We start from the raw sequence: 27373 nt of genomic DNA, 5'->3' as shown, positions 1-27373 counted from the left end.
CAAAATGGACACGTACAACCACCAGAGATACATATCTTTATATATAGATGTATAAGCAAACACAGACACACCCACCCAGAACCACACACACACCAAACTAAAAAAGAATGAAGATGAAGATTAAGGAACAGATTCCTTACGGAGGAGGAGGAGGAGGAACTGACTGTAGAGAGAACCAAGGTAAGGCCCTGGTGTAGAGCCACAGTATTACTACTGCAGACAGCTGCATACATTCAAGCACAGAGCAGCTAGGATCCAAATGGCCAAACCAGCACAAGCAGATGTGCTTACACACACACACACACACACACACACACACACACAGTCTGTACATATGCAAACTTATATAGTGTGTTTGTGTTGTGTGTGAGCAGATCACTCTAATATCCAGAGCAAGGGGTGTGTGTGTGTGTGTGTGTGTTGGGTGTAGTGCCTGAATAAACTCTCAGCTATACACACATTTATCCATCCATCCATCCATACTCTGTACCGTTTATCCTACACAGGGTCACGGGGGAGCATGGAGCCTATCCCAGGGAACTCGGGGCACAAGGCAGGGGACACCCTGGACAAGGTGCCAACCCATCGCAGTGAACACTACGGACAATTTGGAAATGCCAATCAGGATATGACGCACGTCTTTGTCCTGGAAGAGGAAACCGGAGTACCCGGAGGAAACCCCTGAAGCACGGGGAGAACATGAAAACATACAAACACAGGGAGGAGGTGGGATTCAAATCCCCAACGCTGGAGGTCAAACTCCCTACACACACGTTCAAACCCCCTACACACATTTAGTCCTCGATATAGTTAACCATGTATTAAGCAGGAGAGTTATGTTACGGCTTTACATTCGATTTTGTCAATCTGATTCTGAAAACAGTGTAGGAGTAGCATGTGGTATAGTTTCACCATCCACCAACATGAAACACTTTTTGTTTAACTATACTGAATAAATATTTTTGTTTTTTGCAAAATCAAAAGTGAGTAGGTTTTTTTTTTTTTTTTGTCTGTCTCTGGTTGTTGAATGAGAGAAAAAAAAAAAACGTTGGTGACCGCTAGCCTGCTGAGCCTACTGAGAGCTATGGATAATAAACTAGGAATGCATCAATATGCTCATTTGCTTATAAAAATCCTCTAATACGAACATCCGATACGTGGTGATACTATATGACGTGAAGTCTAGCGTACGTATTCACACTAATGAACAGACGACACGTAATTACAAACAATCTGACGTATTTCAAATTATTGACAGCAATCACAGCAGACTACAAATATATCAAAAGGAGGAACTACAGCATCTTCCTACAATTCAAGTAACCTGATTAAACTTTTAAACATAAAGCTCAGCACAAGGCAGCAAATAACGCTGCAGCACACACTGGCTAAGCGAGGCAAAATGTCTACAGACAATTCTAGATAAGTGAAAATAACAGCTCTTACCCAGTACGCTATTCATGACGACCAGCCACAATCGGTCATTGACAACGAGGGATTCTGACACAACGAACACAATAAAACAGCTGTACAAAAGCGCTTTTCTGAAATGAAATAAGGTAACTACTGTAGCTAGGTTATGTAGTTCATTTGAAATCAACTGGCTAATGACACAAAGAACGAGCCGAGTAGTGTGGATGCATAGACATACGTCCACTATTATAGGAAATATAAACAGAGCTAAATAAAATGTTCCGTGATTGATTAATACTAAGTAGGATACTCATTTCGGTATCATTATCGGTAAAAAAAGAAAAACGTACTCATACATGCACTACATCCTGGATATGTAATCTTCTTGTCCCAGATGCCCCAGGTACAGACAGTTTCACGTCATGTAGTTCAGAGAACATGAAAATGTTAGGTGCTCACAAAGCAGGCATCTCACAAAAGGTCCCCATAAACAGCTAAACAAGTAAAAATAAACACACACACACACACACACACACTGTCTTTTACAAGCAAACTTGTGTGTATTTTTTTTTTGTTTGTGTGTTTGTGGGCATGTTTTCATATCTTGGTGGATAAAAGCAGTTTTCCTTATGGGGACCAGGTCAAAACTGTCAGATATTCCTATTCTTGTGGGGACATTTGGCTGGTCCCCACAAGGAAAACTTTTTTAATACAACAAAACAAAACTGCAGCTTTTATTAGAAAAAAAAAAGAGCCAAAATGTTTCCTATTGGATAGTGAGGTTAAGGTTAGGGTTAGACATAGGTGTAGTATAGCATTAATAATGTTAATGGAAGGTCCTCACAAGGACAGTCAACGGGCAAGTGTGTGTGTGTGTTTGAGCTTGCTCTGGATGTTACAGTGAATCAAGAGAGCGTGGTGTGTCTGGTTTATCTAAACTACAATGCTGCAGCTGAGCAGGTTAGGCATTAGGGTTTAGTGTGTAGGGCTTTAGGGCTTATTAGGACGTTGCGGTTTTCGGAGGCTCGTTCTTACCTTCCCTGTCAGTCTGTCTGAGAGTCTGTCCAAATGTCCCTGTGTCTGTCTGTCAACCAGTCAGCCACACGTCAGTGTGTGTCCATGCCTCACACTTACTCAACTCACAACAAACCTGACACACTTACCCATCTACACACACACACAGAACTGAAGTAGTGAGATTGTGTGTGTGAAGTCTTACAGGTCTCATCTTCTATTTCTATTCATCTCCTATCCCCTTTTTTTCTTTCTGTCCCTGCCTCAGACCTGAAGACACCACTCACACAACCTCACTCTGACCTCGATTTGACCTTTGACCTTTAACCCTGGAGGGACACGTGTCCCAAGCCAGGGCTGAAAGTCACTGAAGTGGACAGAGCAGGAAAAAAGGGCAAAACACGTTAAGAACAAGATAAGCCACGTCACGAAACACACACACACACACACACTCACACACACACACGGCGAGGACAGGGTAACACTAAAACAGGAAGTAGAATGAAGAAGCCCACATACAAACGCGTGATATGACACAACCTGAAGAGAGAGACAATACAGAGGGGGTGAGATAACACCAAGCATACACACACACACACGCACACAGGAATAATCTGCAGTTCCATGTTTAGTTGAAGTTGTTCTTGTTTTCATTCATGTGAGTCATAATCACATTTGAACCCAATCAGTGCAACACACACACACACACGGGTAAGGCTTACTGCACTGGTACATACAGACAGCGTAGGGTAGGTTTACACACATTCTGCTTTAAAGGGTAGTTCCAGGGTAAAGCTACACATTCATTAATATGTTAATAGCTGCAGTGTTGCATCTCTCGGCCTCAAATTTTTTTTTTTTCAGCAGAATTCACTATTTTGTATCACTGTTGGATAAAAAGCAGGCAATTAATTAACGGGAACCTCGTTACACCCAACCAATCATGAGTGATGACTATAAGTCAGGTGCTGCGCTCATGTCATTTGGCAAAAAAATGCTTGTCCATAAAGGACATTTCACACCCGCACCCCTCTGAAGGCTCAGACTGTACAAACACTTTGTTTAATACTTTATATCTTGAAAATGTGTATTGCATAGTATTATTACTATACTGTACATTATATTACACTGCTCACCAGGGGAGTAATGTAATCAGTAGCCCGGGTGCTCGGGACAAGCAGATTTCCTATCCATGTTATTCGTTTTTAATTTGTAGCTGCCCAGAGGTCAAGTAGGTTCAACAACCAGAAAAGAAATTAAACTCTCTTTGTTATTGACTTTCGCAAAACAAAGGTTTTTATTAAGTAAGTAGCTATGTTTCTGCTTTCTTTTACGCGTGTTTATGTTTGTGTTTTGTGGTGGTAAGACGTAACACTAGAGCAAGCTACTAGTTCAGAATCCCACCACCTGCTGGATCTGCTGGATTAATTAATGGATGACTTACAATCTAATTTTTTTCCAGAGTCAGGAATACACAAGTGACACACACTGACAAGCAAAATAAATTGTGGCGCAAAGCCATCATGTTTTGTTTACTACACGCAGTCACCTCGTGGTTAAACATATAACGCTAGGCAGATTTGAATAAAATTGTCTACATCTCGTAGCTTAAACGATGGCTAACGACTGGCTGACTTTTTGCCAAAAGTGCAAACATGACGTGCTACATTAGAAACTTTTTTAGTAGAGAAAATGATAACAACAATATACTAGTTTGTTTCGCTTAGGTCTGTATTAAATAACTAGCTGGCCACCGGTTATTACATTACATTAGCTACCATTATTTATCTGAGTCAATTAGATTTCCAGGCAACCGAAACGCTAGACTGGGCATCACACTGGATCTTTTACTTTTCGAACTATAATTACTACTTTTGGGAGATTTTTTGACAGCCCCTTATGGCTGTAATTGCTGCTTACATGACAACAGCATGTGTTAAAAGTATTAAAATCCAAATTATAACCTATATTTCCTGTTCCGAAATAATTGAAGCTCTCACTTTGGTTTTGTTTCTCACCAACATGTGCTAATTCTCACTAATTATACATGCTAAGGGAAGATTAGCATTCTGACCGGCGTGGAAAACATCGAACGCTGTGTGTACGGAAGCAGAATGTGTGTGAAACCTACCCTTAACTCTTAACTCGGTTCCTAAACGGAACACACAAACACTCATATAAAGTACACACAAATACAAATACACACTCTATTGAGACTGCAGGGAAGAAAAACACACATGAACACATGGACATGTATGTTCACCCACTGCATGTGTGTGTTTATGTGTGTATCTGTCATTATGTCCCTGTATCTCTGCTGTATTTTCTGGACTATAAGACACATTTTTTTTTAACCTCTAGCGGAGTTTTTACGGTAGGTGTCCTATTAAGCAGTTACATTAATTGGTCTGTTTGTTAGGTGTTTTATGGTAGATGTCATACTTTGGGTTTGCTACACCAGCAGTTAAATTAGTTTGTCTGTTTGTTAGGGTTTTTACAGTAAACATGCTACTCTAGTTGCTATAATAGCTTGCCTGTCTGTTAGGGGTTATACAGTAGAAGTGCTACTTCAGTAGTTAGTTGTTGATAGTAGTTTCCAAAAAGAGATGCGCACGCAGCCTGGTTGCAGAAAGACCCGAGTAGACGCAACCTGATTCTACTTGGTTGTAATCGGGAATGAAGTATCGGACTGATATTAGCTAAAATGTTATCCATGTATAACTATGGATTACCATTAAAAGACAGAGAGTGCTATTCGGCTAAAGTAACACTTTCAAATGGTGCAACTCTAGAAGATTCTTACGGCCTGGAGTCTTTTTAATGGCTAAATGTTGATAAACGGTGGTCTAGCCTGCAACGACCAATGAAATTAAAGATCGTTTAATATCACAAGTTTCTTCATGCAACTTTGTTGTTTGTGGGCATGCTCAAGACGTGATGTTTTACGATTAGAGCATCAAGGACGTCATGGCACTGAAAGCCGAGGTGCTGCCCAAAAAGATGCCATAAACTCATTTGTTTGAACAAAATTAGCTAGATAAATGTGTCCATTATAAACAACTCCTCAGTAAGAATGTGATCTAGGTATCTAGTTAGCTAGTTTCTTGTTGTAGATTTTAGGCAAGCTACGCAGGTTTTTTAAAGTAATATCAATTAGGCATGTTCGCTAAGTAGCACACCAATGTCACCGATATGATAGTCAGCTATTTAGCTGAGATGGAATGGGCACTGTGAAGACGGAGCTCCTCGGACCGAAACTGTCTGTAACCACAACCGCCTTCTGTTGGATGGGAAAGGTGTCCCATTTGTTAGAATGCATGTTTACGAACATGTTTTCATTCCGTAAATGCGACATTTTAGAAAACTTTAGAAAAGGTTCCTGCTTTGATTTTTTTTTTGTTTTGATGTGCTACTCCAGGAGTTACGGTATTTGCATGGTGCATTTACAGCTTGTAATGGGCTGTGAAACGAAGTGAACTAGTTCACTTACAGCCAAACAATGGCTACCCTACACATTTAGCTATGCGAGTTACCCATCAATAACAATCGAAGTACTCGTCAATATTTACTGTTTGTGACTGTAGGGTAAAAAAAAAAAAAACAGTGCTGATGAATTGTGCAATTCAGAAGGTGTTTGTAACTGCTACGGCAGTAGTTCTGGCTAAACAAAAAAGAGAATAGAAAGAGAAAGGGAACAGCGAAATCAAAAATAAGAGAGTGATACGGATAGAGCAGATTTAGGATGAGTGTAAATGTTTGGCTTGTATGTGTATGTGTGTGTGAGAGAGAGAGAGAGAAAGAGAGAGAGACATGATGGAGCAGTAGTGTCTTCATGGCAGCGTAGATCAGGTATACTGTATGTAACCAGACTTTAAGGCACATCAGGAAATGACATATAACTGACATCACACATTCTTGAGAGGATGTTATACAGAGTTACAGAGCTTCATTTACAAATACTGTAATACAGCAGTTCATTTTGGTCCATTAATCTGATTGGAGGAGCAACGTTCCAAGAGTGCTTATATTTAGTAGAACTGCACTGGGATGTTTCACTGTTTCTATCACTCTGCTCGTCTGTGTTCGCCAGGTAAAATTCTTACCAATTCTTACAACAGTCCCACTGAAACGGTTACTACAGTAGAGTTAGCGACATCATCAGTGGACATGGTAAACGATACGTTTTTTCGTGAACGTAACTTCTGACTTATAATGTGAAAGCTCGTCAGATGAAGAAGAAAAGGAAGAAGGAAAGCCAGTTTCACCGGATGCACCTTTAACGGGAATCAGTACAAATCAGTGTGAGCTAGTTAGTCAGTGAGTGTGGTTTCTTTGGGATCTACTTTTGTCTGTGGAGCAAAAATAAACAAATTATTTGGCCATGTTGTGTCTGAAATGTCAGTTACTTGATATTAATTTCTTATTTGCAAAACTGTCATATCGCACAAGCAAGAGTGTAGTTATACTAAATATTTAAATATGATATTCAGTATAACCACGCCCTTGCTCGTGTGATGTTGCATAATTAGCTAGTCCAATGTGCTGCTCAGTTCCATGTTTTGGTTTCCTGTAAACAACTGACAAGGTTAAACAGTGGTTGCTAACGTAAGTTAATAACATATCGCCAGCTAGTTAGCTAGTTAATTCAGGCTAAGGTCATACTGTATATACGATCATATAGCACTTCATAAACTAGGAGACTTATATGACAACTTTGTGCTAGACTATTTTTCCACTCGTTTTGGTCAGTATTGATGCCACTGTTGCGTAACATCACTGTGAAGCGCATTTCATTTAAACATAGCTACACACCAAAAGAAAACGTTTTGCTTTGCGCAAGTCAATAAAGAGTACTTTTCTTTTTCTGCTTAACAAACCTGCTTGTCTGCTAGGCAACTACAAACAAAAACAAATAGCCTGGCCATGAATTATGCTTGTCCCAGCCACTATTAATTTGTAGCGGGAGTAATAGAGATATTTCTCTGAGCATCTTTTTTTGTTTCACACGTCACTTTTCCAGTGGTTGTGATGCCTTGATATGATTTCAGGCATCATGACATCATTAGAGAGCTGAGATTAGACTCTGGGGCGACTTATAGTCCAGGAAATACGGTATGTACTCGACTGTTTTAGAGTGTGTTTTTATTCTAGTATAAACTGACCACTGTGTTTAGACCATATAAGTAAAACAAAGCGTGTGTGTTTTGTGTGTGTACGTGCGTACCTTTCCGGACGTTGGATTCTGCAGGTCTGAAGTCACGCGTGTTGAGCAGGAAGCAGGCTCGGTCCTGCTGGTAGCGCTCGCGTGTTCGTCCCACCGGACTGCGCTCATCCGGACTCAGCACCTGGTCTATGGTGGGACAGTCCTCGTTAGCCAGTGCCGCGCTTGCCGCGTCACCGTTCTGCTTCGAGTCTGACCGAGAGAAAGACAGGGGGAGAGAGAGAGAGACGCAGAACCAGAGTGGAGAAAAAGAGGAGAAGAAAGAACAAAAAAGAGAGAAACAGGAATGGACATGAGGTGGAGAAAGGGAAAGAAGTGAAGAAAAGTGAGCAAAAAAGGGAGAAAGAAGGAGAGAGAGGAATGGAATGACAGATGGGAAGAAAAGGAGAAGGATGGAGAGAAAGGGAGAGAAAAAGGAAAGAGAAAGAAGGAGAGAGAAGTAGGATGTGAGAGAGAAAGAGAGAGAGAAAAGCAAATTAGGGAGAGAGAAGGAGGATGAGAAAGGTAAAAGGAAAGAAGAAGGGAGAGGGGGAATGTGGGAGAGAGAAATCAGGAGAGGAGAGAGATAAAGGGAGAGAAGTAGAAAAACAGAGAGAGTGGTAGAGAGAGAGAAGGATAGAGAAAAGGAGAGAGAAACCGGATGGAGTGAGAGTGAAAAAGTGGTAGGTGGAAAGAGAAGGAGGATGAGATAAGAAGAAGAAGGGAGAGAGGAGGAGAGAGAGAAATAGACAGAGAGAGAGAGGACAGAAATGAGAAGGAGAAAGAAGGAGTGAGGGAAAGAAGAAGGAGGTGAGAGGTAAAGAAAGAGAGAGGAGAGGCGAGAAAGGGGGAGGAAAGAGAGAAGGAGGAAGAAAGAGAAGGTGGTAGAACAAAAAAGAGAGGCAAAGATAGAGAGAAGAGAAGGAAGGAGAAAGGAGTTAGAGAGAGAAAGTGGAAGAGAATAGAAGAGAAAAGAGAAGGATAGAGAGTGAGAAAGTGGTTGAGGGAAGAGAAGGAGGATAAAGGAGAAAGGGAGAGAAAAGAGGAGGGAAGAAGAGAAGAGGAAGAGAATGTGGTTGTGAGAAAGAAGGAGGGTGACAAAGTGGGAAAGAAATGAGAGAGTAAGAGTGGGAGTTGAAAGAGCGAGAAAGAAGGGGGAAATGAGAAGGCGGGAGAGAGGGAGAACGTGGGAGATAGGAAGAAGGAGAGTGGGAGAGAAGCAGGAGGAGAGAGCAAGGAGAGGGGGGATAAAGAAAAAGTAGGAAAGAGAAGGAGAGGGAGAAAGGAAGAGAAAGCGAAAGAAGGTGAGTGAAGAACAGTGAGGGAGGAGGAGAGGAAAAAGTGGGAGAGAAAAAGGTGGAGAGAGAGTGAGAAAGTGGCAGTGGGAAAGAGGAAAGTGGGGGAGAGAGAGAAAGAAAGAGAGAGAGAGGAAGGAAAAGTTAGGAGGGAGAGAGAGAACATGAGAGACAGAAAGAAGGACAGAGAAAGAGAGAGACAGAAGGAGAAGGTAGTAGATAAAAAGAGAAGGAAACAGAGTGAGAGAGAGAAAGGGGAGGAGAGAGAAAGAGGAAGAGGTTGAGTGAAAGAGAAGGAGACAGAGACAGAGAGAGCGATGCAGAAGAGAAAAAAGGAGAGGATGGAGAGATGAGACACGGCAATGCAGTGGAAGAACAGAAGGAGTAAATATGTGGCGTGAGAAGAGAAAAGGAAGAGAAGAGAGGAAGACAGAGGAATAAACATACTGCGGCAGCGGAAAAAAAGATGCAGAACAAGAAAGGGGAAAATAGTGTCACTTTTATATTACTACTCACATATACACACACACACACACACACACACACACACACACAGCCTAATAATATAAAGCATATATTATGCTCTGTATATATTTTTAAAATCATAGCTGCAGTTAGGGTCTTCATTCTGAGGGGCGGAGCTAGAATGAATATATTAACAGGAGGTGTGGTCAGACTGCTGTGATACCCAATCAGATCATCAGCAGCAGTAATAAGCAGCTGGCTGTTGTGTGGGAGCCTCTGGGACACAGTTTATATCAGCGACTTCCTGTAATGGCTATAAACATGGCGAGTCTGGGATTTAATTAGAGAGTTTATTGATTCTGTTCATTCTATTATTTCCACTTGAATGAACTCCATAGAGAGCTGTTCGAATCACACACTTCCACTGTCATTAGACTGTGAGCGTTCATTGTCCTCTTGGCTTTCCGGTGTGAATTCTGGGTGATTTTTGCCACCTGGATTCACTGCAGCAGTGTTGTATGTTAGATTATATCACACCACAGCACCACTCTTCTACAGTAACAGGGACTTGTGATATATGGTGGACGCACATGATCTAAGACTAATACAATTGTGTCATTGGTGATATGGTGAAGTTTTCAGTAAGGAGTCTCCATTATCAGAGTTTAGTTTTTTTCTGACACAGAGGAGTCTTCAGGACAGAGGGCTTTAACTTTAGTCTTGATAAACAATATGTTGTTTCATTGTTTAATTTAAACCCCTCTTCATGTTTTGCAAGCATGGACAAGGGAAGCTAAGACGCATCAGAGAAAGATGTTTTGTTGCTCGGCTCTGAAGTCAGACAGCAGGCTGTTAATGTTCATGTATTATGAGACATAAATCAATTTATTTTTGTCAATCTTAAAGCTGCAGACAAGATGTTTCCGACTGGCATTTAAATCGTACAACCTGATAGCCATCACGATAGCTGGAATCTATCGGTGATTCCCGATAGTATCATCAACCGTCGACTAGCTGGTGAGGGAACAACTGTTTTCAGCTGCTATGACAATGTTAAAAGTAACTATAAACAAATAAAAATTTACGATGATGTCGTCTTTTTATAAGTAAAAATTGTACCATTGGCAAATTGGCACTCACCCCCATTAAGCTACATTAACATACCGGAGTGCAATATAAAGTACAAAATAATAGGATAAGCTGGATCAAGTGCTATTTTATAAGCATTCTGTATCATGAAGCTGGAAGCCATTTTTTTCAATTAAACCAAATTTGCAGTGAACTAGTACTATTCATGCAGCACTATAATGGCAATATACTAGAATCCTGTTAGGTTAGTTTAGTTTATTTCAATTGACTATCTTCTTGTTCATATAGTATTATTGCATTAGTCTTTTTTTTTAATTTTATTTTTCATGTCTTGATTTTATGTAACGTCATATTATATTTGAAAACAAAGGAAAAAATAGAAGATTTGCTTATTCAGTCCACATTTTCTATCCCTGTTTTTTTTTTTTTTTATTTAAAGGTCTTGGTCTAGACACTACCGAAAACCCCCGTCTCGGACGCTTCTACTTAAGAAATATCAGCCAACCCCCGAAGTGATTTTAATAATCTGAATGAAAATGCACTGCCATAAAATAAGGTGTGTAACCCGACTCTGAATATGCATAACTTTCCTAGCGTACGCAACTTTTGAATTTAAGTCACAGACTACGGTATATGTTCAATGCAGTAATATGCAGACAACATGATTTTAATTAGAAAAAAATGGTTTTAACTTTGAGGTCTGATATTAAGTAAATAATTGTGAATTAAATTACGGAGAAGTTAAAATGGCTGACCTTTAGGAACGATTCATTATCAGACCACGGACTACACCTGCTGTTTACACTGCATTGTTTATGTAGGACTGTTTCTGAAATGCCTATGAGCTAAAAGCCTCCTGGGATCTTCAGTGGTGGCACCGTGTATACAAAAAGGAATGAGCGTGTGCGTGTGTGTGTGTGTGTGGAGTGTTTATGCTCGGCAGATGGAATGCTTTGGGCTCATATGGACTCACTAGTTGATCGTAAATATGAAATCATTTATAATGGAGGTGCCTCCTGAGAAAAACACTGACACAAGCACACACTCACACACACACACACACATACACACACACTCACACACAATGCTTTAAGTGCGCTTAAATGCTCTGTATTGTTTTACCATTATGTCTATTGTTACCCTGAAAAATGAATGATTCAGCATTTTCAAAACACAAAACTGAATTACAAAATCCATTTCCTGTACACTGAAAAATGAGCAACAGGGGTGTCATTAAAGCAGCAATTATCCACTATCCCTTTATTCTCAATGTAGTTGTTCAGCCAAGGCATGTTTTGGAGCTACGAGGCTAATGTAGCTATCTAGCAAAGCCTGCAGCTAACAGGTTAGCATCATACCTAACTTGAGTTGTTCAGTATCTCAAACAGACTTGTTTATGTGGCTTCTAACGCATTAGGGTTAGAGTTAGGGTATTGCATAACTTCACAAAGCCGAATCGCTTTCTTCCTTAGCACGTAGTTACGCATCAGACTTTGTCAGGAGCCGTGGCCTAAAGTTATAAGGCTACCATAGAGTTAATTTTAGATGACAATATAGTTCACGAGTGATTTGTAAGGAATAACACAGTTGGGGGCATGCTGTTTTAGGAAAATAATCAAGTAATAGGAAACTAGGGTGGTGTGATGCGGCCCAATGGAAGGCCACCCCAAAGTTGATTATTTTATGGAAGTGTCCAAAGCTCCGACACTGGAGACTCCTTCCAAAAACATTGTTGAACGTCTCCTTACCGAAAACTTCACCATATCAACTAGCACACACAGTTGTTAAACGTGTTGCTATATTTTCCCTTGTATGTAAAATTAGCTCCAGTACAAAAACAAAACATTTATCTTTTGGCCAAACTGTTAGTCGAGTCTGTTAGGTGTAAACATATGATATATTTAGAATTAAATATTTGGTTAAAGAAATGCAGGTGTTGTCATTTCCCATTCCTGATAAATGATTAAATTAAAATGAAGTTCCTCACCTCTGTTTATTTCTATGATCTCCTCCTGAGCTAGAGGACAGTCTCCAGTGAGGCCGCCTGAGCCCATGACCCCACTCAGCACGTTACCCAGGATCCTCTGTGGCGAGGCGGTGGCCATAGCCAGGGCATCAGGCTTGCAGTAGTTGGGCGAGCCAGGCTGTGGGGCTCGTGGGATGTGTTTATTCTTCTTCTTGGGCAGCTTCTGCTTGGCCATGGCCAGCGAGTAGTACATGCCGAAGTTGTTGACAATGACGGGCACAGGCATGGCGATGGTGAGCACACCAGCCAGGGCACACAGAGCGCCGACCAACATGCCCGACCACGTCTCAGGGTACATGTCACCATACCCCAGCGTTGTCATAGTGACCACAGCCCACCAGAAACCGATGGGAATATTCTTGAAACTGGTGTGGGTACTGGCCGTGGGGTCGTCGGGTCTGGCGCCGATGCGCTCGGCATAGTAGATCATAGTTGCGAATATGAGCACTCCGAGGGCAAGGAAGATGATGAGCAGGAGAAACTCATTGGTGCTGGCGCGAAGCGTATGACCCAGCACACGAAGCCCAACGAAATGGCGCGTGAGCTTGAAGATCCTCAGGATACGGACAAAACGGACCACACGCAGAAAGCCCAGCACATCCTTGGCCGCCTTGGACGAGAGGCCGCTCAAACCAACCTCCAGGTAGAATGGCAGGATGGCCACAAAGTCAATGATGTTCAGCGCACTCTTGAAGAATTCAGCCTTGTCTGGGCAAAATATGACACGCGTAAACACTTCAAAGGTGAACCATATCACGCACACGCCCTCTACGTACGTCAGCCAACTGTCCGTCACCACCTCGTAGAAGACCTCCTCACGTGTCACGTTGCCCACTGTCACGTTCTCCGTCCGGTTGTAGATGGTGTTGAACGCCTCATGCGTCTCCATGCAGAACGTTGAGATGGAGATGAGGATGAAGAGCAGCGAGCCAAATGCCACATACTTGAGAGAAAAAAGAGAAACAGAGGGAAGAAGCAATGTCACATTCAGGTCATCAGATGGATCATCTTTTCCAAGTAAAATGTTGCCAAAAGCTATTTCAGCTACCTTGATTTCAGCTTCATTCTGTATACAGCATATTTAACTTTATATCACGTAGCGCTGTTGAATTCTCATTTCCGATTGGTTAATCAAAGACAGACTACTTTTCTATAACAACAGCTCTGACAGTAGTTCCAGCTGCAAGGTTTGTTTTAATGCGCTCATTCTAATACGTTATAGTTTCTATAGTAACAGCTTACACATGCACTAGCATGGTGGATGCTCCACACAAACCAAATAAAGAGTGCCTTTTTGGAAGGAGTCTCCAGTGTCAGTCAGAGGTAAAGCTATAACTTTAATTTTTCCAACATGGGAAAAGTAAAAACTTATGCTAATAGTATGACTAAATACAAATTACTTTGACCAAATTACTAATACACTTTAACAGCTTAATGGTTTTATTCTGCCATTAAGTCCTATCCTGATACAATACACTCAAGAGTCTCGCTAGAATGGGATCGAATTTCAGGACAGCCTCTTCTTCCATTTTAGGAACCGGTGGATTGGATGTCTGAAATTAAAAGTGCAGGTAGTACAAGGTTGTTTATCTCCAGAATGCATTAAAGGGTCGTAATAAATCAAAGCAAGTCATTCCATGTGCCACTGGCTGGCATTCATCACTAAAGCTCTTATTTCTAATGCGGGTTATAAACTCTTCCTGTTCACTTCCTTTTTTCCATCACTTGCCTCAACTCCATGCCATAGACATCCATATAAAACCCCATTCGAGGTGGGAGTATAATATTGTGTCATTATTCTTATACCACAGCAATTTGCCAATGATTACAATTCTTTATTAAAGAACAAGATGTTATAATTTTTTTTACTCATTTATAATTACATTAATGATAGTTCCTTGCATTATAGCAGCTATAAACAGTCATTCCTTCACCAGCCTCTATTTCTTTCTCTGTTGAAGTCAATAAGACTAAATAAAAATGTAGTTTTTCACATTATAGAGAAACTGCAAAACCCTCCATCTCAAAGACATGTCAGAAAACTTTAAGTAACAGCTTTACCGCTGACACTGGAGACTCCTTCCGACAATGTCTCCACACAGAAAACTTCACCATATCAGCAATTAGCAACACAGCCGGAACGACTGTCAGAGCTGCTGTTACGGTAAATTAATCAACACCTTAAATATTTGATTTGAATATCTGGGTCTATAAAGCTCCATTTGGTCTAAATGTGTAAACTGGGTCTTCATCAGTAGAGCATCAGAGCAAATGCTGCCCTAGATTCCTATATTCCTGTTCCTCTCTTACACGCACAAAAACACACATACACACATCTGTACAGTTGACCATACACACTCGTGTATACACACACACACCTTTCTTTCAGCACATACACTACCAGTTGAAAGTTTGGACAAGCAAAATCGTGAAAATATATCTTTTATTGTCTTACCAACATTTTAATAAAGGCTTTTAATAATATTTTATTAATATTTTAAATTAACTAATTTCCCCAAACAAGTGTTTTTCATTAAGAACCTAAAAGAAGCAGCCAACATCATTAGTGTACAAAAACTTTCTTAGGCAACTACAGGTAGCACAGTCATGATATCGTTGTAGATTATGGTTAAAAACATTGCAGAAAGTTTACACTTACTTACAGAAGTGCTAGTTCACAGTCTCTTGAAAGTGGCAGTTCGGCTTTAGCCTTTACCTACAGGTTCAAGACATTTGAAACATCATAGCTCAACATGTGAGCTCACGTGTTTACGAAGCTCTTACATGTCAACAAAATACCATGCTAACTATTATGGGATTGTAAACCTTTTTGGGTGTAATGCAATGACACTATCTGTATCTGTTTAGTGTTCCAAATATATGGATTTAAAATTAAAAAGTGGGTGTGGCCTAAACCAGAAAGGAAGAAGTTTTTTTTTCTGAATTAAACATGAATCCTACAACTATGCCCCTAGAAAATACTGGAAAACACTGCCAAAAAACAAACAAAAAAAAAACACAGGTAGTCAACATGGTGTGTGAATTCTGGTTTTGACAGTTCCTCAACCTCAGCTACATCACACTAGTTCCTAATTGGTCTCAACTACAGATGTGTGCAAGTCTGTGCATGTTTTTTTTTGGTTTGCACCTGCTTCTGATATTTCTTAACGATTTTATTTGATTTCCCAAAATATAAACAAACTAGTAGCCTAATACCAACCACCACAGGTTTGACCAGGCAGTTACTAAGGATGAATGAATGAGCACTCTAAATGCACGTGGCCTTTATTTGTCCCACAAGCTTCATATTTAACTGCATGAAAGTCAAACATTCTCAGTCCTGATGCACACTGGCTCCAATATCAGATGTCCTGTGAACCTACAACAAATAAAAAACTAACATCTGTGTCCGTTTAGAGCACATTATCTGTTTCAAAAGTCATTCTCAATAAAGTATTTGTATTCGGTTACATCCTTTAATCTTCATAATGTGAACATTTATCATGTCTCTAAATACAGATACAATAGAAGCAAAGACAGAAGACAGAAAATGGATCAGGGCTATTGATGCATAATTTTTTTATACATTCATGTTCACACAGCGGGATAGCGGGATAGTTTTACTCAGTAAGCACTGACAGATAAATAATAAATCAGAGAGAGAGAGAGAGAGAGAGAGGATGTGATTGAGGCAGAGAGAGTGGGGTGTTGGATACAAACTCACTGCAGAGAAAAAAAAAAACCCTGCACTGCATCTACACACACACACACACACATTTATAAAGACCCAGATTTAGACCGACACACACACACACACACACACACACACACAGAGCCACTCATGTGAATGAGGTGCACAAGTAGCTGAGAGCTTTTTTCCCTCTCCTATTAAGACCCGCTTGTTTTGTAACCAGCCATCCCCTCTCCTTCTATCTTATGCAATCCCTCCGTTTATTCTCTCCTTTTCTTTGTTTACACCACTGATGAAAAGAATGAAAAAGAGAAATGTCAAGATGTCAATGTCTAATCATCTACCCTTTTAATCCCAGTTATTAATCATCTCAATTCACACTGGAACCACGGTTTTAACATGAGTGGTATAAAAGGTCACATGACTAAAATTATTTGCATTAAAGGAAGTGAGTAATCAATGATAAAACACCTTATTTTTAGAGCATTTATTATTTATATATTATGCCACAGCACTGTTGAAATCTGATTGGTCAGAACAGGTTGCTCTAACGGCAAGTAATAACAGGAACTAACTTGTTTCTATAACACTGAACGTAGTAATAAACCACTTCCTGACATGTTGATTATTTTCCAATAACAGCTTCAGTCAACTTAGCAGTAACTCTGCTTTGAATCAGGTTGCATCACAACAACCCGCCACAGATTATTTAACTATAGCAGCATGTCAGGAACTGTTGTGTTATTTACAAACACTACACTAATAACACTGCACTTTTACATTTATAATCATGCTCAGTGGATAATATGTACCATTTTCAATAAGAAGTTTTTAAATTTTGGTTTTTATCATCATCATTAAGTCATCTAATGTTGGCTCAGCATAACTGCTTGGATATTTTTGCTATCTGAATTTAAATTAAAAGTATTTAAATTATTTTTCATAATTAAAAATATTAATTTAATTTAAAGTATAATTAAATTTATAATTCAATTATTAATTAAATTAATAAAACTGAGTACACTTTCATTTCTCCATAGTTTTCATTAAATAAAATTTATAAACACATTTTTAAATTACATTATTTTTAAATTGCATATTTTTTTTAAGAAATAATAATAAAAAAAATTTAAGTGCATTTTGGTTTCTTCATGGTTTTAAATCTAAAACTGATCAGAGGATATAAGTATATTTCCCATCTCACATTTTTCTTTTCTAAAGGTTTATAGTTTATGTCATGGGGCTACCTATCCCTAAATTCTCTCTCGCCCTCCTTCTCTCCATGCCTCTCCATCTTCAGCCTGACCTACTTACAATCTGCTTCAACTGAGATCCCCTTTTCCCCTCTCGCATCTACTTCTCTTCTTTTCTGATGCCCCTTTCCCTCCCTCTCTCATACTTTCTCTCTTTCTCTGAAATGGCTCCATATTGTCTGGTAAAGCTAGGGTACCAGAAAGCTATCCTAGTCCTGTGTGTTTAGGTGTGTGTGTGTGTGTGTGTGTGTGTCTTAGTGAGTCATACACACACTGTTGTAACACTGAGCCTTTCAGACAGAAGCCCCTCTCGGCTTACGTGCACATGACCGTCAAGGTTTGGCGCTGTGATGTTACTTAGCTGCTAATTCGCATTAAACTGGAAGTGTGTGTGTGTGTGATTAGACTGGAAGAGAGGAGGGATATCGATTGGGATATGGAGCCATTCTTAAATTGACTTTATCCGGGCCTTTCAGAAGTTCTTCAACTTCCACGCTGAAGAAACAGAATATGCTCGTTCTAATGTGCTATATCCGGAGCGCTAATATCACAACGCCTGCTTCGTTACTTTAAAAATATAAGTACATGACATCATGTCTCCTTCTTTTAAGCTAAGATCATTTATTACTTCACTACTGATGGAGTTAACACATGCTTTATGTGATAAAAATATTCTGAGCAGAAACAGTGCGATGCACTCTTTCATTACATATAATCCATTTAGCTATAATGCATCTTGACGTCCATTGGTCTCAGTTTTCAAAAACTCAAAAAAAAAAAAAGAGAAAAAAAATCTGATGGCATTTACTCAAAAGTCTAGATGCTTGCCTGGAAGTTTATTTTTCCCAAAGCACTGTTTCTGGAAATCTACGTATAAACCACAATGACGACACAGAAACATAGAGACAGAAAAAACCTCCGGTGGAGCGGACAGCAATCAGCCCAAATCCAGCAATGACTGCACCAGTGAGTGTTTGATGGAAAGGGAAGCGTTTCCAACAATGGGAGGCGTAGAGTTACAAAGCATCAACTGGCGTCACGTCAGAGATCATGAGCTGTCTGAATTCTGAGAAATGTCATTACAGCTGACCTAAACAAGAAAGTTGAAAAAAAAAAAAAAAAATCACATTCATATTTTTTTCATTTGCCTAATGCTGCCTGGCAGTCATGAGATTTGAACTCAAAACCTTCTAGTTACTCTAAGCTTAACCTGGGATGGCTGGTGTTAATGGGCTATGTGGAATATTTCTGTAGCACCATCAACAGTTATAAGAAGAACACATAGAATTGTACAAAGAAGCGAATATGGGCAGACAGCATCATTCCACCAACTCCCTGCCCCCCAGTGGCTGTACTGTACAAACCCAGCAAAACCTCCTGAATCTACCAAGGTACATTCTTGTGTAAAAAAAAAATGTGGCATGTTTGGTTCACTTAATGGACCAATTTAGGATCAAATCCCTTTCTCATAGTTCAACTGGAAGTGGGCCGAGACCACTTCTCTCAGATGCTCACAGACCAGTTGTTTTGTCACATTGCTAAGTTCTCCCCTGCCTAAAGAACCATATCAAAAAGAAATTTGCACCAGGAATCCATTCAAACAGCAGGTACAATAGATATGTGTCTACAACAGGAACTTTTCCAGGAACCCAGAAATTTTCAGGATACTATTCCACCAGAAGTACCAGGGATGATCTGGGTTCCTAGGTCACAGTCCCATGAAGCTTTTAAGGCATTGTCACACTCTTGGTCAGAATACTTGCATCCAGGACCGACTCTGGCCTCATTTGGGGGCAGGGCTCATAATCGCTTTCACATAGAAGAATTCCTTCTGAATCGTGGATGGATTGCCCAATTCCATTCATCACATTTGTGCAAAATGGTAGGCGCTAGATTTGTCCATTTGCTGCTTGGTACCAACCAAAGGTACCATCGCTTTTTGAATGCAGCGCTTTTTCTCAGTGCAAGCAATCGTACCATAGGTACAAGCTGATCTAATTACAGTGCACCAATCCTCTGAAACACCGATTTGATAGATCAATAAGGCATTACATGTCCACCACTGACCATAACAACTTTTTCCCCAACATCCCAAAAGTAAAAACAGGAAGTAACATGGCAAGTTGAACCAGACACATTACTTGCCATATGGCGCCGAGAGCAGATAGCTTCCACACCTGAGCTGGGATGTACCAGAGTTTGGTAGAAGCGGACCCGAGACCACCGTTTTCAACCGCACTTGATACCAGGGACCACTGTTTCTCTGGACCTCTTCAGGCATCGAAACAGCGTTCATACTTCACCAAACATATTAAATGGCTCAAATGGCCCCAAGTGCTTAGTTTTTACTCTAAGGTAGGTACATTCCTGTGGACCAGAAAGTTGAAACTAGCCGACCTGGATATCGTGTATTGGCTAAATTGGCGAAGAGCTACAAAAGGACACCCTGTTTTAGTGTCCATTTTTAAAACCTGTTAGCTGTTTTACATCCAAGGCGGAGCAGCACCACCTGCAAAGTGTAGGGTGAAACCGTAGTGTAGCAAACCATGGTGGCTTGGAGTCCACATTGAGGTTTCAAACTTCCTTGCAGCCAAACTACTCTCCAGCTCGGATGGTGGAGAGCAAAAGATTATTCAATAAACACAGCAAATAATTGAATAAAGACACCCAGGCTGGGTTCCGCAGGCGCAAGGTTTAGAGGCTTTTAACTTGAGTTGCTTTCTGGCTCCTGTCCATCGCTCAGAGACTTGAGGAAGCAAATCGATTTTGCGCTGCCCTCTTCCTGTCATGGTTACTGCTGAAATTAAAATGGTGTAACTGTATGGCTGGCTGTCACCTGATACTGTTAGGTAGCTCAATTTTTTTTAAGTGTCTGTCCATGCATCCAACCAACCATCCGTTTTTACTGATACTTTTTAATGCCGCACAAACAAATTGACGCCCTTGAAGACCACCATCCTGACAAATATGTGCAACACTATCAGTATGTAGAATTATATTTTTTTTAATAGTTGTATATTTGCATTGTGTCAATGTTTTTGTCACATGTGTGTGTGTGTTGTGGAGCCTGCAGAGAGAGCAAAAGCCACAAAGTAAACCAGGTCAGCAGCAAGACGAGGCTCGACAAGGCTTGGCGAGAAATGCTGGGGGCAGAGAGGAAGGTGTCACGATGCCAGAGCACCCACGATGCACCACATGTGCAGTTTGGCATTAGCAGTTCACCACCACGGATGGTGAAACATTTTGCTGAGTCACGAAATACATAAGTCTCCGCTGCACCCGAGGACCAGTGGAGTGTGAAAAGAGACATGCAGCAAGGTCTGTTTGCTTTTAAGGATGACTTGCACTGGATGTGTTCTTAAAATTTCCATAATGTTAGAAAGATTGTAAATAGCAAAAGTCTGAAAACTCAGCCAAATGCAATGCAGAAATTGATTACTGATTATACAGCAGAGCTTATTATACATGTCTGTATATGGACTTTATGCAGTAAACTTATACATTAGCTGTCCAACTGTACACAAATCAAGCTTTATTTTTGGCTAATATGGGAAATGGGAAAGAAGAAAAAGAAAAAAATAAATAAAATAGGATGGAAAGAAGAAAAGATATAAAGGAAGGAACAATGGAAGGAAGGAAGGAAGGAAGGAAGGAAGGAAGGAAGGAGAAATGGAAAGGATGTAAGAAAGAAAGGAAGAAAATAGCAAGGAGTGAAGTAAGGAAAGAAAGGAAACATGAAAACAATGGAATAAATGAAAATGGAAACAATGGAAGCAAGAAAGTAAGGAAGGAAGGATGGAAGGAAGGAAGGAAAGAGGAAAGGAAGGAAGGAAAGACAGGAAAAAGGAAGGAAGGAAGGAAAGTATAGAAGAAGGGAGACAACAAGGAAAAAACAGAATGGAATGAAATGACGGAATGATGAAAATTATGCAAAAAAAACAAGACACATTCTTTACTCTTTCACCCTCAACGCCCTTTCTTTTCACTATTTCAATTATTTACAGTCAAGTGCAATAAAAATCAAATGACGGAAGAAAGAAAACAAGAAAAGAAGAACAGAAAGGAGAAAGGAAGCAAGTAAACATTAACTCCAATTCAGCTCGGGCCACATCACATCACCACCACCAATACCACCACGTCATTGATTATTTTCCTAGAACAGTATACCCCCAAGTTGTTCATTCCTTACTACAGTCAGTCAAGCTGCAGACACACAATTAAACTTGTTATTGTAAACTATAATAAAATGTTCAGCAGATGCTGTGATATGTGAAAGACAGGATATGTGGTGTGTGTGTCTGTGTGTGGTTCTAATTATTGATTATGTAGTTTTAGATCAAGGTCAGTGTTACTTTAAGAGATAGAACTCCCCGTCACTTGTGTAAATGGATGGATCTCTGTTTGGCAGCGTCTCTCAGTCCCTGGCTCAGGAAGCTAGCGTTGCTGTCGCCATGGAGATATACATGCAGTATACATTAAAACACATGAGGAGGTTCACTGATTTAACGCATACATACATACATGCATTTTTGCAGGACACACACACACACACACACATATTTGAAGGACTCAAAGTGCTGGAGGCATGTGACAACGTGGCAGAGATGCATGGAAGCATCCATTCATAGTGACAATATTAAGGGAAGGAAGAAAAAAATAAAAGAAACTATGCTAGAAAAAAGAGGGAAGGAATAACAGACAGAAAGGAGGGAGGATAGATGGAAGAAAAAAAGAAAAATGTAATGAAGTAAAGACAAAAAGGAGAAAGAGAAGAAAGACAAAAGAAATTAGGAAAAAAGAAGAAAGGAAATGAGAAGGAAAGAACAAAGGGAATAGACACACAAGGAAGGAAGGAAGGAATAAAAAAAATAGGAAACTAAGTATGGCAGATAGAAAGGAAATGAGAATAAAAGAAAATAAGGAAGACAGAAAGAAAGGAATGACAAAAGAAAAAGGTAGGATAAAGAAGGATGGATAGATGAAAGAAAGGACAGAACAGAAGAAATGAAGGAAAGGAAAGAAAAAAGAAAAATGGAAGAAAGTAAAGATAGAAAACAAGAAACGAAAGTAGTAAAAAAGGAAGCAAGGAAGGAAGGAAACAAGAACGAAGAGAAAGAGCAATGACTGAAAGAATGCAGGAAGGAAAGAAAGAAAGAAAGAACGAGAAAAACAAAGAAAGAAAGAAAAACAAAGAAAAACAAAGAATAAAAAAAAAATGAGAGTAACAGTAAAGAAGGAAGAAAACAGAAGTAATGGAAGAAATGAGAACAGATGAAGGAAACAGAAAGAAGGAAGGAAGATAGAAAAATTGAAAGAAGTAAAGATAGAAAGGAGAAAAAAGGAAAAGTAAGAAAGAGAGAAGAAAGAAAGGAAAGAAACCAGGAAATGAAAGAAGGAAGGAAAGACAAAAACAGAGAAAAAAAAGAAAAGTAATTAAGTAAGGAAATTTGAAGAAGACAAAAGAAGGAAAAAAAGAGATTCCTGCAGAGACATGACTACTGTGTGGGACGAGCAGAAATTCTCACTGCTCGTGTTTCTCCCCTCCCTCTCGAACTCATCCACACTCTCACCAATCAACATCGTGATGAGAGATAATGACTGACGTGACGAGAACCAATCACAGGGAGGCAGGAGTCCACTGTGCTACACCTGAGAGGGGGGGCGGGAGCGAATCGCCTGATGGAACACAGGACACTGCGGGAAACTGAAGGACATGAGTGGGACCGGTGTGTGTGTATTTAGATCTTTATGAGGACCAAAAGGGATTAAATGTTCTCACTATGATAGGACAGCAACAGACTTCCTCAAAATCACTCGATCTTCGCAAAGCTAGAAAAACCAATGCATGTGTGTGCGTGTGTGTGTGAGAGAGAGAGAGAGAGAGAGACTTTGCAGCAGTAAGTGAGGACTCGCACTGCAAAGCTTCACAAAGCTTTCTCTACGTTTGAAGGAAAAGAATTATCGGGAGGTTGTGTGACGAAGCTGAGTTACTGTTACAACCACAAAGTTGATTATTTTCCTACAACAGCACAACCCCAAGTGTTTTACTCCTTACTTATTCAGTCAATGCCCCACACACCAGCTGCTGTATAATCATTACGTTTAAATGTTCAAAAATAATGTTCTGACCTTGGCTTCCATTTTGAAAATCACAGCTAACACACTTCCACTTAATCTTAACATCGGTGTGTTACAGTGGCTCATCTCTGCAGGAGAGCATCTACCGCTCCACATAAATCTGTGTGTGTGTCTGTGTGTGTGTGTGTGTGTGTGTGTGTGCGTTCTTTCTGTTTTGTATTCTCTCCAGATCACTGCAGTGTTGCGGTGTGCATTTTGTCCTTGCGACACGCCCCCCTGTTCTTTCGTTCTGTCTTTGGCAAACACACACACACACACACACACATTATGCCCAACAACTTGTCAGAATCTCTCTACTTTATCTTTCGCTCCTACCTTTTTTGTCTCTCTGTCACTCAGTCCTCAATCTGAGAGAAAGTCATAGAAAGTTTCACACACACCCACACACACACACACACACACACACACAGGTCTCTGACAAAACTGGACAAGAAAAACCCCTTAGGGAATATAGGGTGTGTGTGTGTATATGTGTGTGTGTGTGTGTGTGTGTGTGTGTGTGTGTGTGTGTGTGTGTGTGTGTGGCAGAAAGTCAAAGTGATGAATTCAGCATTCATCGTCCCTGCATGGACTTCACTGCTGCCAGCTTTAACAAGCAGATGGTCTCACACACACACACACACACACACACACACACACACACACAAACTGTTCCTAAAGAGAGCTGATACACAACTTTAATGGATTTTGTGGTTCAAGGTACAACACACAGAGACTTACTTTACTATAGTTTTGATTTTAATAACCGTGTGTGTGTGTGTGTGTGTGTGTGTGTGTGTGTATGTGTGTGTGTGTGCGCACTTTGCACACAGTGCGTTAACCAAACCGACTCTGACACCGTTCAACCGCAGCAAGTACACGGCTGTCTGAACCTTTAACTCTCCAAGATGAAGGACTCGAGGGAATAAGTGGCTGCCCTCGTTCTGTCCTTTGACTAGAACATACACACACACACACACACACATCACTTCTAAACACTAACATGTTTTCTTCCTCTTATACCACAGCAACATGCTAAAAAATTATACATTTGTATTTATTAATGAAGGACATGGCATAGTTTTTTCCTTTTACAGTTACATTCAATGTTATGGATCATCCACAACAGGATAGTGTCACTATACTGAGAAGTGTTCTGTTATGAACACTTTCCTGCAAACTATTTTTCTGTTGATTTTGCCTTAAATTCTGAATTTCAACTGTTGCACTGTTGTAAAAAAAACACACACATTTTAACTTTTTGGATTACTTTTTTTTCATGAAATTCTAAAACTGAGGTACATTATCTGTTCAAATTTTCCATTCAAAAACAATGGCAGGATGAAAACTTTTGCACATAAATGTGTATTATACTGTTAAACTGTGTATTTACAGAAAGTTTGTGGTAAATTATATAATTAATCACAAAGAATGAAATCATATCATGATTGATTGGGACTGATTTTAGGTTTTAACAATTTTAGTTCTACCAACTCTATCATTATTCAGATTAATACAAAACATTTCCCCCTTGAGTTTGACCAAAAAAAAAAAAAAAAAACCTGATGTAGAAAAATAATCCATGACAAAGGTGTTAAAAATGAATTTAATAATACAAAAAAATGCAGCTTGTCATGTTACATAGAATCCACAAAGCTCAAATTCCTGTCCTGAAGACCTTCCTGCGTCCGAAAACATAAAGATGCAGCTGTAAAAGTGACTGTTACAAAACAATGACACTAGAGACTCCTTCCAAAAATGCTAAATAAACTCTCACAGAAAACATCACCACATCAAGTTTCACACATTTTGTAAAAAATGTATGTGATGCGTCTGTTGCACAAGTCCCTTTTAAATGTATTAGAACAAGTGCATTAATATAAACCTGTAATTTTTTAACTGCTTATACAGCATAATGCATATGTACACTGCTCAAAACAATTAAGGGCACACTTAAAATCTTTGAGAATCTTTTCTTATATACATTCTGTAATTTGTTGAGAACAAAATGACATCACAATGGTCAGTGGAAGCCAAAGTCATCAGGGGGCTGGATTCAAAATCACAATGAAAATCAAAGTAAAAAATTTAAATTACAGGCTGATCCAACTTGCATGAATTTCTTCATGGCAACTCTTAACGTAAGTCAGTAGTGTGCATGGCCCCCACGTGCATGTATGTACTCCCGACAACGTCTGGGCATGCTCCTGATGAGATGGTGGATGGTGTCCTTGGGAATCTCCTCCCAGACCTTGATCAGGGCATCAGTGAGCTCCTGGACAGTCTGTGGTGCTACTTGGCGGCTTCGGATGCTCCGACACATAACGTCCCAGAGGTTCTCAATTGGATTCAGGTCTGGGGAACATGAGGGCCAGTCAATGGCATCAATGCCTTCGTCATTCAGAAACTGCCTACACGCTCTGGCCACATGAGCCCAGGCACTGTCATGCACCATGAGGAACCCAGGGCCCACTGCACCAGGCTAAGGTCTGACAGTGGCTCTGAGGATTTAATCCCGGTACCTAACAGCAGTAAGGGTACCGTCAGCTAGCACGTGGAGGTCTGTGCAACCCTCCAGGGAATTCCTCCCCAGACCATCACTGACTCACTGCCAAACCAGTCATGCTGGATGATGTTGCAGGCAGCATAACGTTCCCCAAGGCATCTCCAGACTCTTTCACGTCTGTCACATATGCTCAGTGTGAACCTGCTCTCATCCATGAAGAGAACAGGACACCAGTGGCGGACCTGCCAATTCTGGTGTTCTGTGGTCGAGCTGCATGGTGCTGGGCTGTGAGCGCAGGTCCCAATAGAGGACATCAGGCCCTCATGCCACCCTCATGGAGTCCGTTTCTGACAGTTTGGTCAGAAATATGCACACCAGTAGCCTGCTGGAGGTCATTTTGTAGGGCTCTGGCAGTGCTCCTCCGGTTCCTCCTCACACAAAGGAGCAGATACCGGTCCTGCTGCTGGGTTGTTGCCATTCTATGGCCCTGTCCAGCTCTCCTTGTGTAAGGCCCATCTCCTGGTATCTCCTCCATGCTCCTAAAACTGTGCTGGGAGACGCACCAAACCTCCTTGCGACGGCACATATGGAAGTGCTATCCTGGAGGAGCTGGACTACCTGTGCAACCTGATGTGTTTGCAGGTACTGCCTCATGCTACAAGTAGTGACAAGGACCCTAACAAAACACAAGGAATACAGGATTCCTTATGGACTATTTAAAACATCTTAATTTCTTAAAAAATACAATTTCAATCAATTCCGTGTGCCCTTTTTTTTTTAGAGGTTTTTAAGGCACTGTTGCAAAACTGATGTCTGGTTGGAAAAGAATTCTCATACATCACTTTCACATTGCAAACCAACTCAAATAACATTGTAATGATATATTCATACTGAGCAGTGAAGCATGGTAGTGGTAGCATCATGTTCATGAGCAGTCTGCTCACTATAATACTATCGATGGACATTTTTAAGTTTAGCGTAATTTCTATCAATCCCAATGTGCTTTTATTTTAGCGTTTTTAAGGCACTGATGCAAAACAGAAGATTGTTTGGGAAAAAATATTTCTAATACATCTCTTTCTTACATTTCACATCCCAAACCATTGCTTCATATGAACAGCTGTACCAGCAGATAGAAATGCATCTTAATCTGCATTGCAAAAAAATTTAACCTTGACTCAAACAACATTGTAATGTGTTGTTCGTATTAGAGATTGTCCGCCGAAAAACAACTGCAGGTGATTTTTTTTTTTTTTTTTGCAGAATCGTCATTCGATCATATTGCCATATGTGAAACCACAAAA

The 27373-nt window shown here is 40.3% G+C and overlaps 1 protein-coding gene across 10 annotated transcripts in view; it reads right to left on the bottom strand.

Annotated features, from left to right (window-relative positions):
• The window catches only part of kcnc3b (potassium voltage-gated channel, Shaw-related subfamily, member 3b), a 76554-nt gene that overhangs the window by 20948 nt on the left and 28233 nt on the right, over positions 1-27373 (bottom strand). For 7 of the 10 annotated variants that reach the window (XR_008301692.1, XM_053233729.1, XM_053233731.1 and 4 more), the window contains exons 3-4: positions 12464-13445; positions 7652-7840 (exon numbers count right to left, since the gene is read on the bottom strand). Coding sequence is in view for 9 of the 10 variants with exons in the window: in XM_053233729.1 (XP_053089704.1) it covers positions 7652-7840; positions 12464-13445 (1171 nt within the window). In the remaining variant the exon portion in view is untranslated. The other 3 variants (XM_026926216.3, XM_026926215.3, XM_053233722.1) reach the window with 2 other exon arrangements.

The sequence above is a fragment of the Pangasianodon hypophthalmus genome, chromosome 1, assembly GCF_027358585.1.
Source record: "Pangasianodon hypophthalmus isolate fPanHyp1 chromosome 1, fPanHyp1.pri, whole genome shotgun sequence".
Lineage (NCBI taxonomy): Eukaryota > Metazoa > Chordata > Actinopteri > Siluriformes > Pangasiidae > Pangasianodon > Pangasianodon hypophthalmus.
This window is presented reverse-complemented; position numbering and strand designations above follow the sequence as displayed.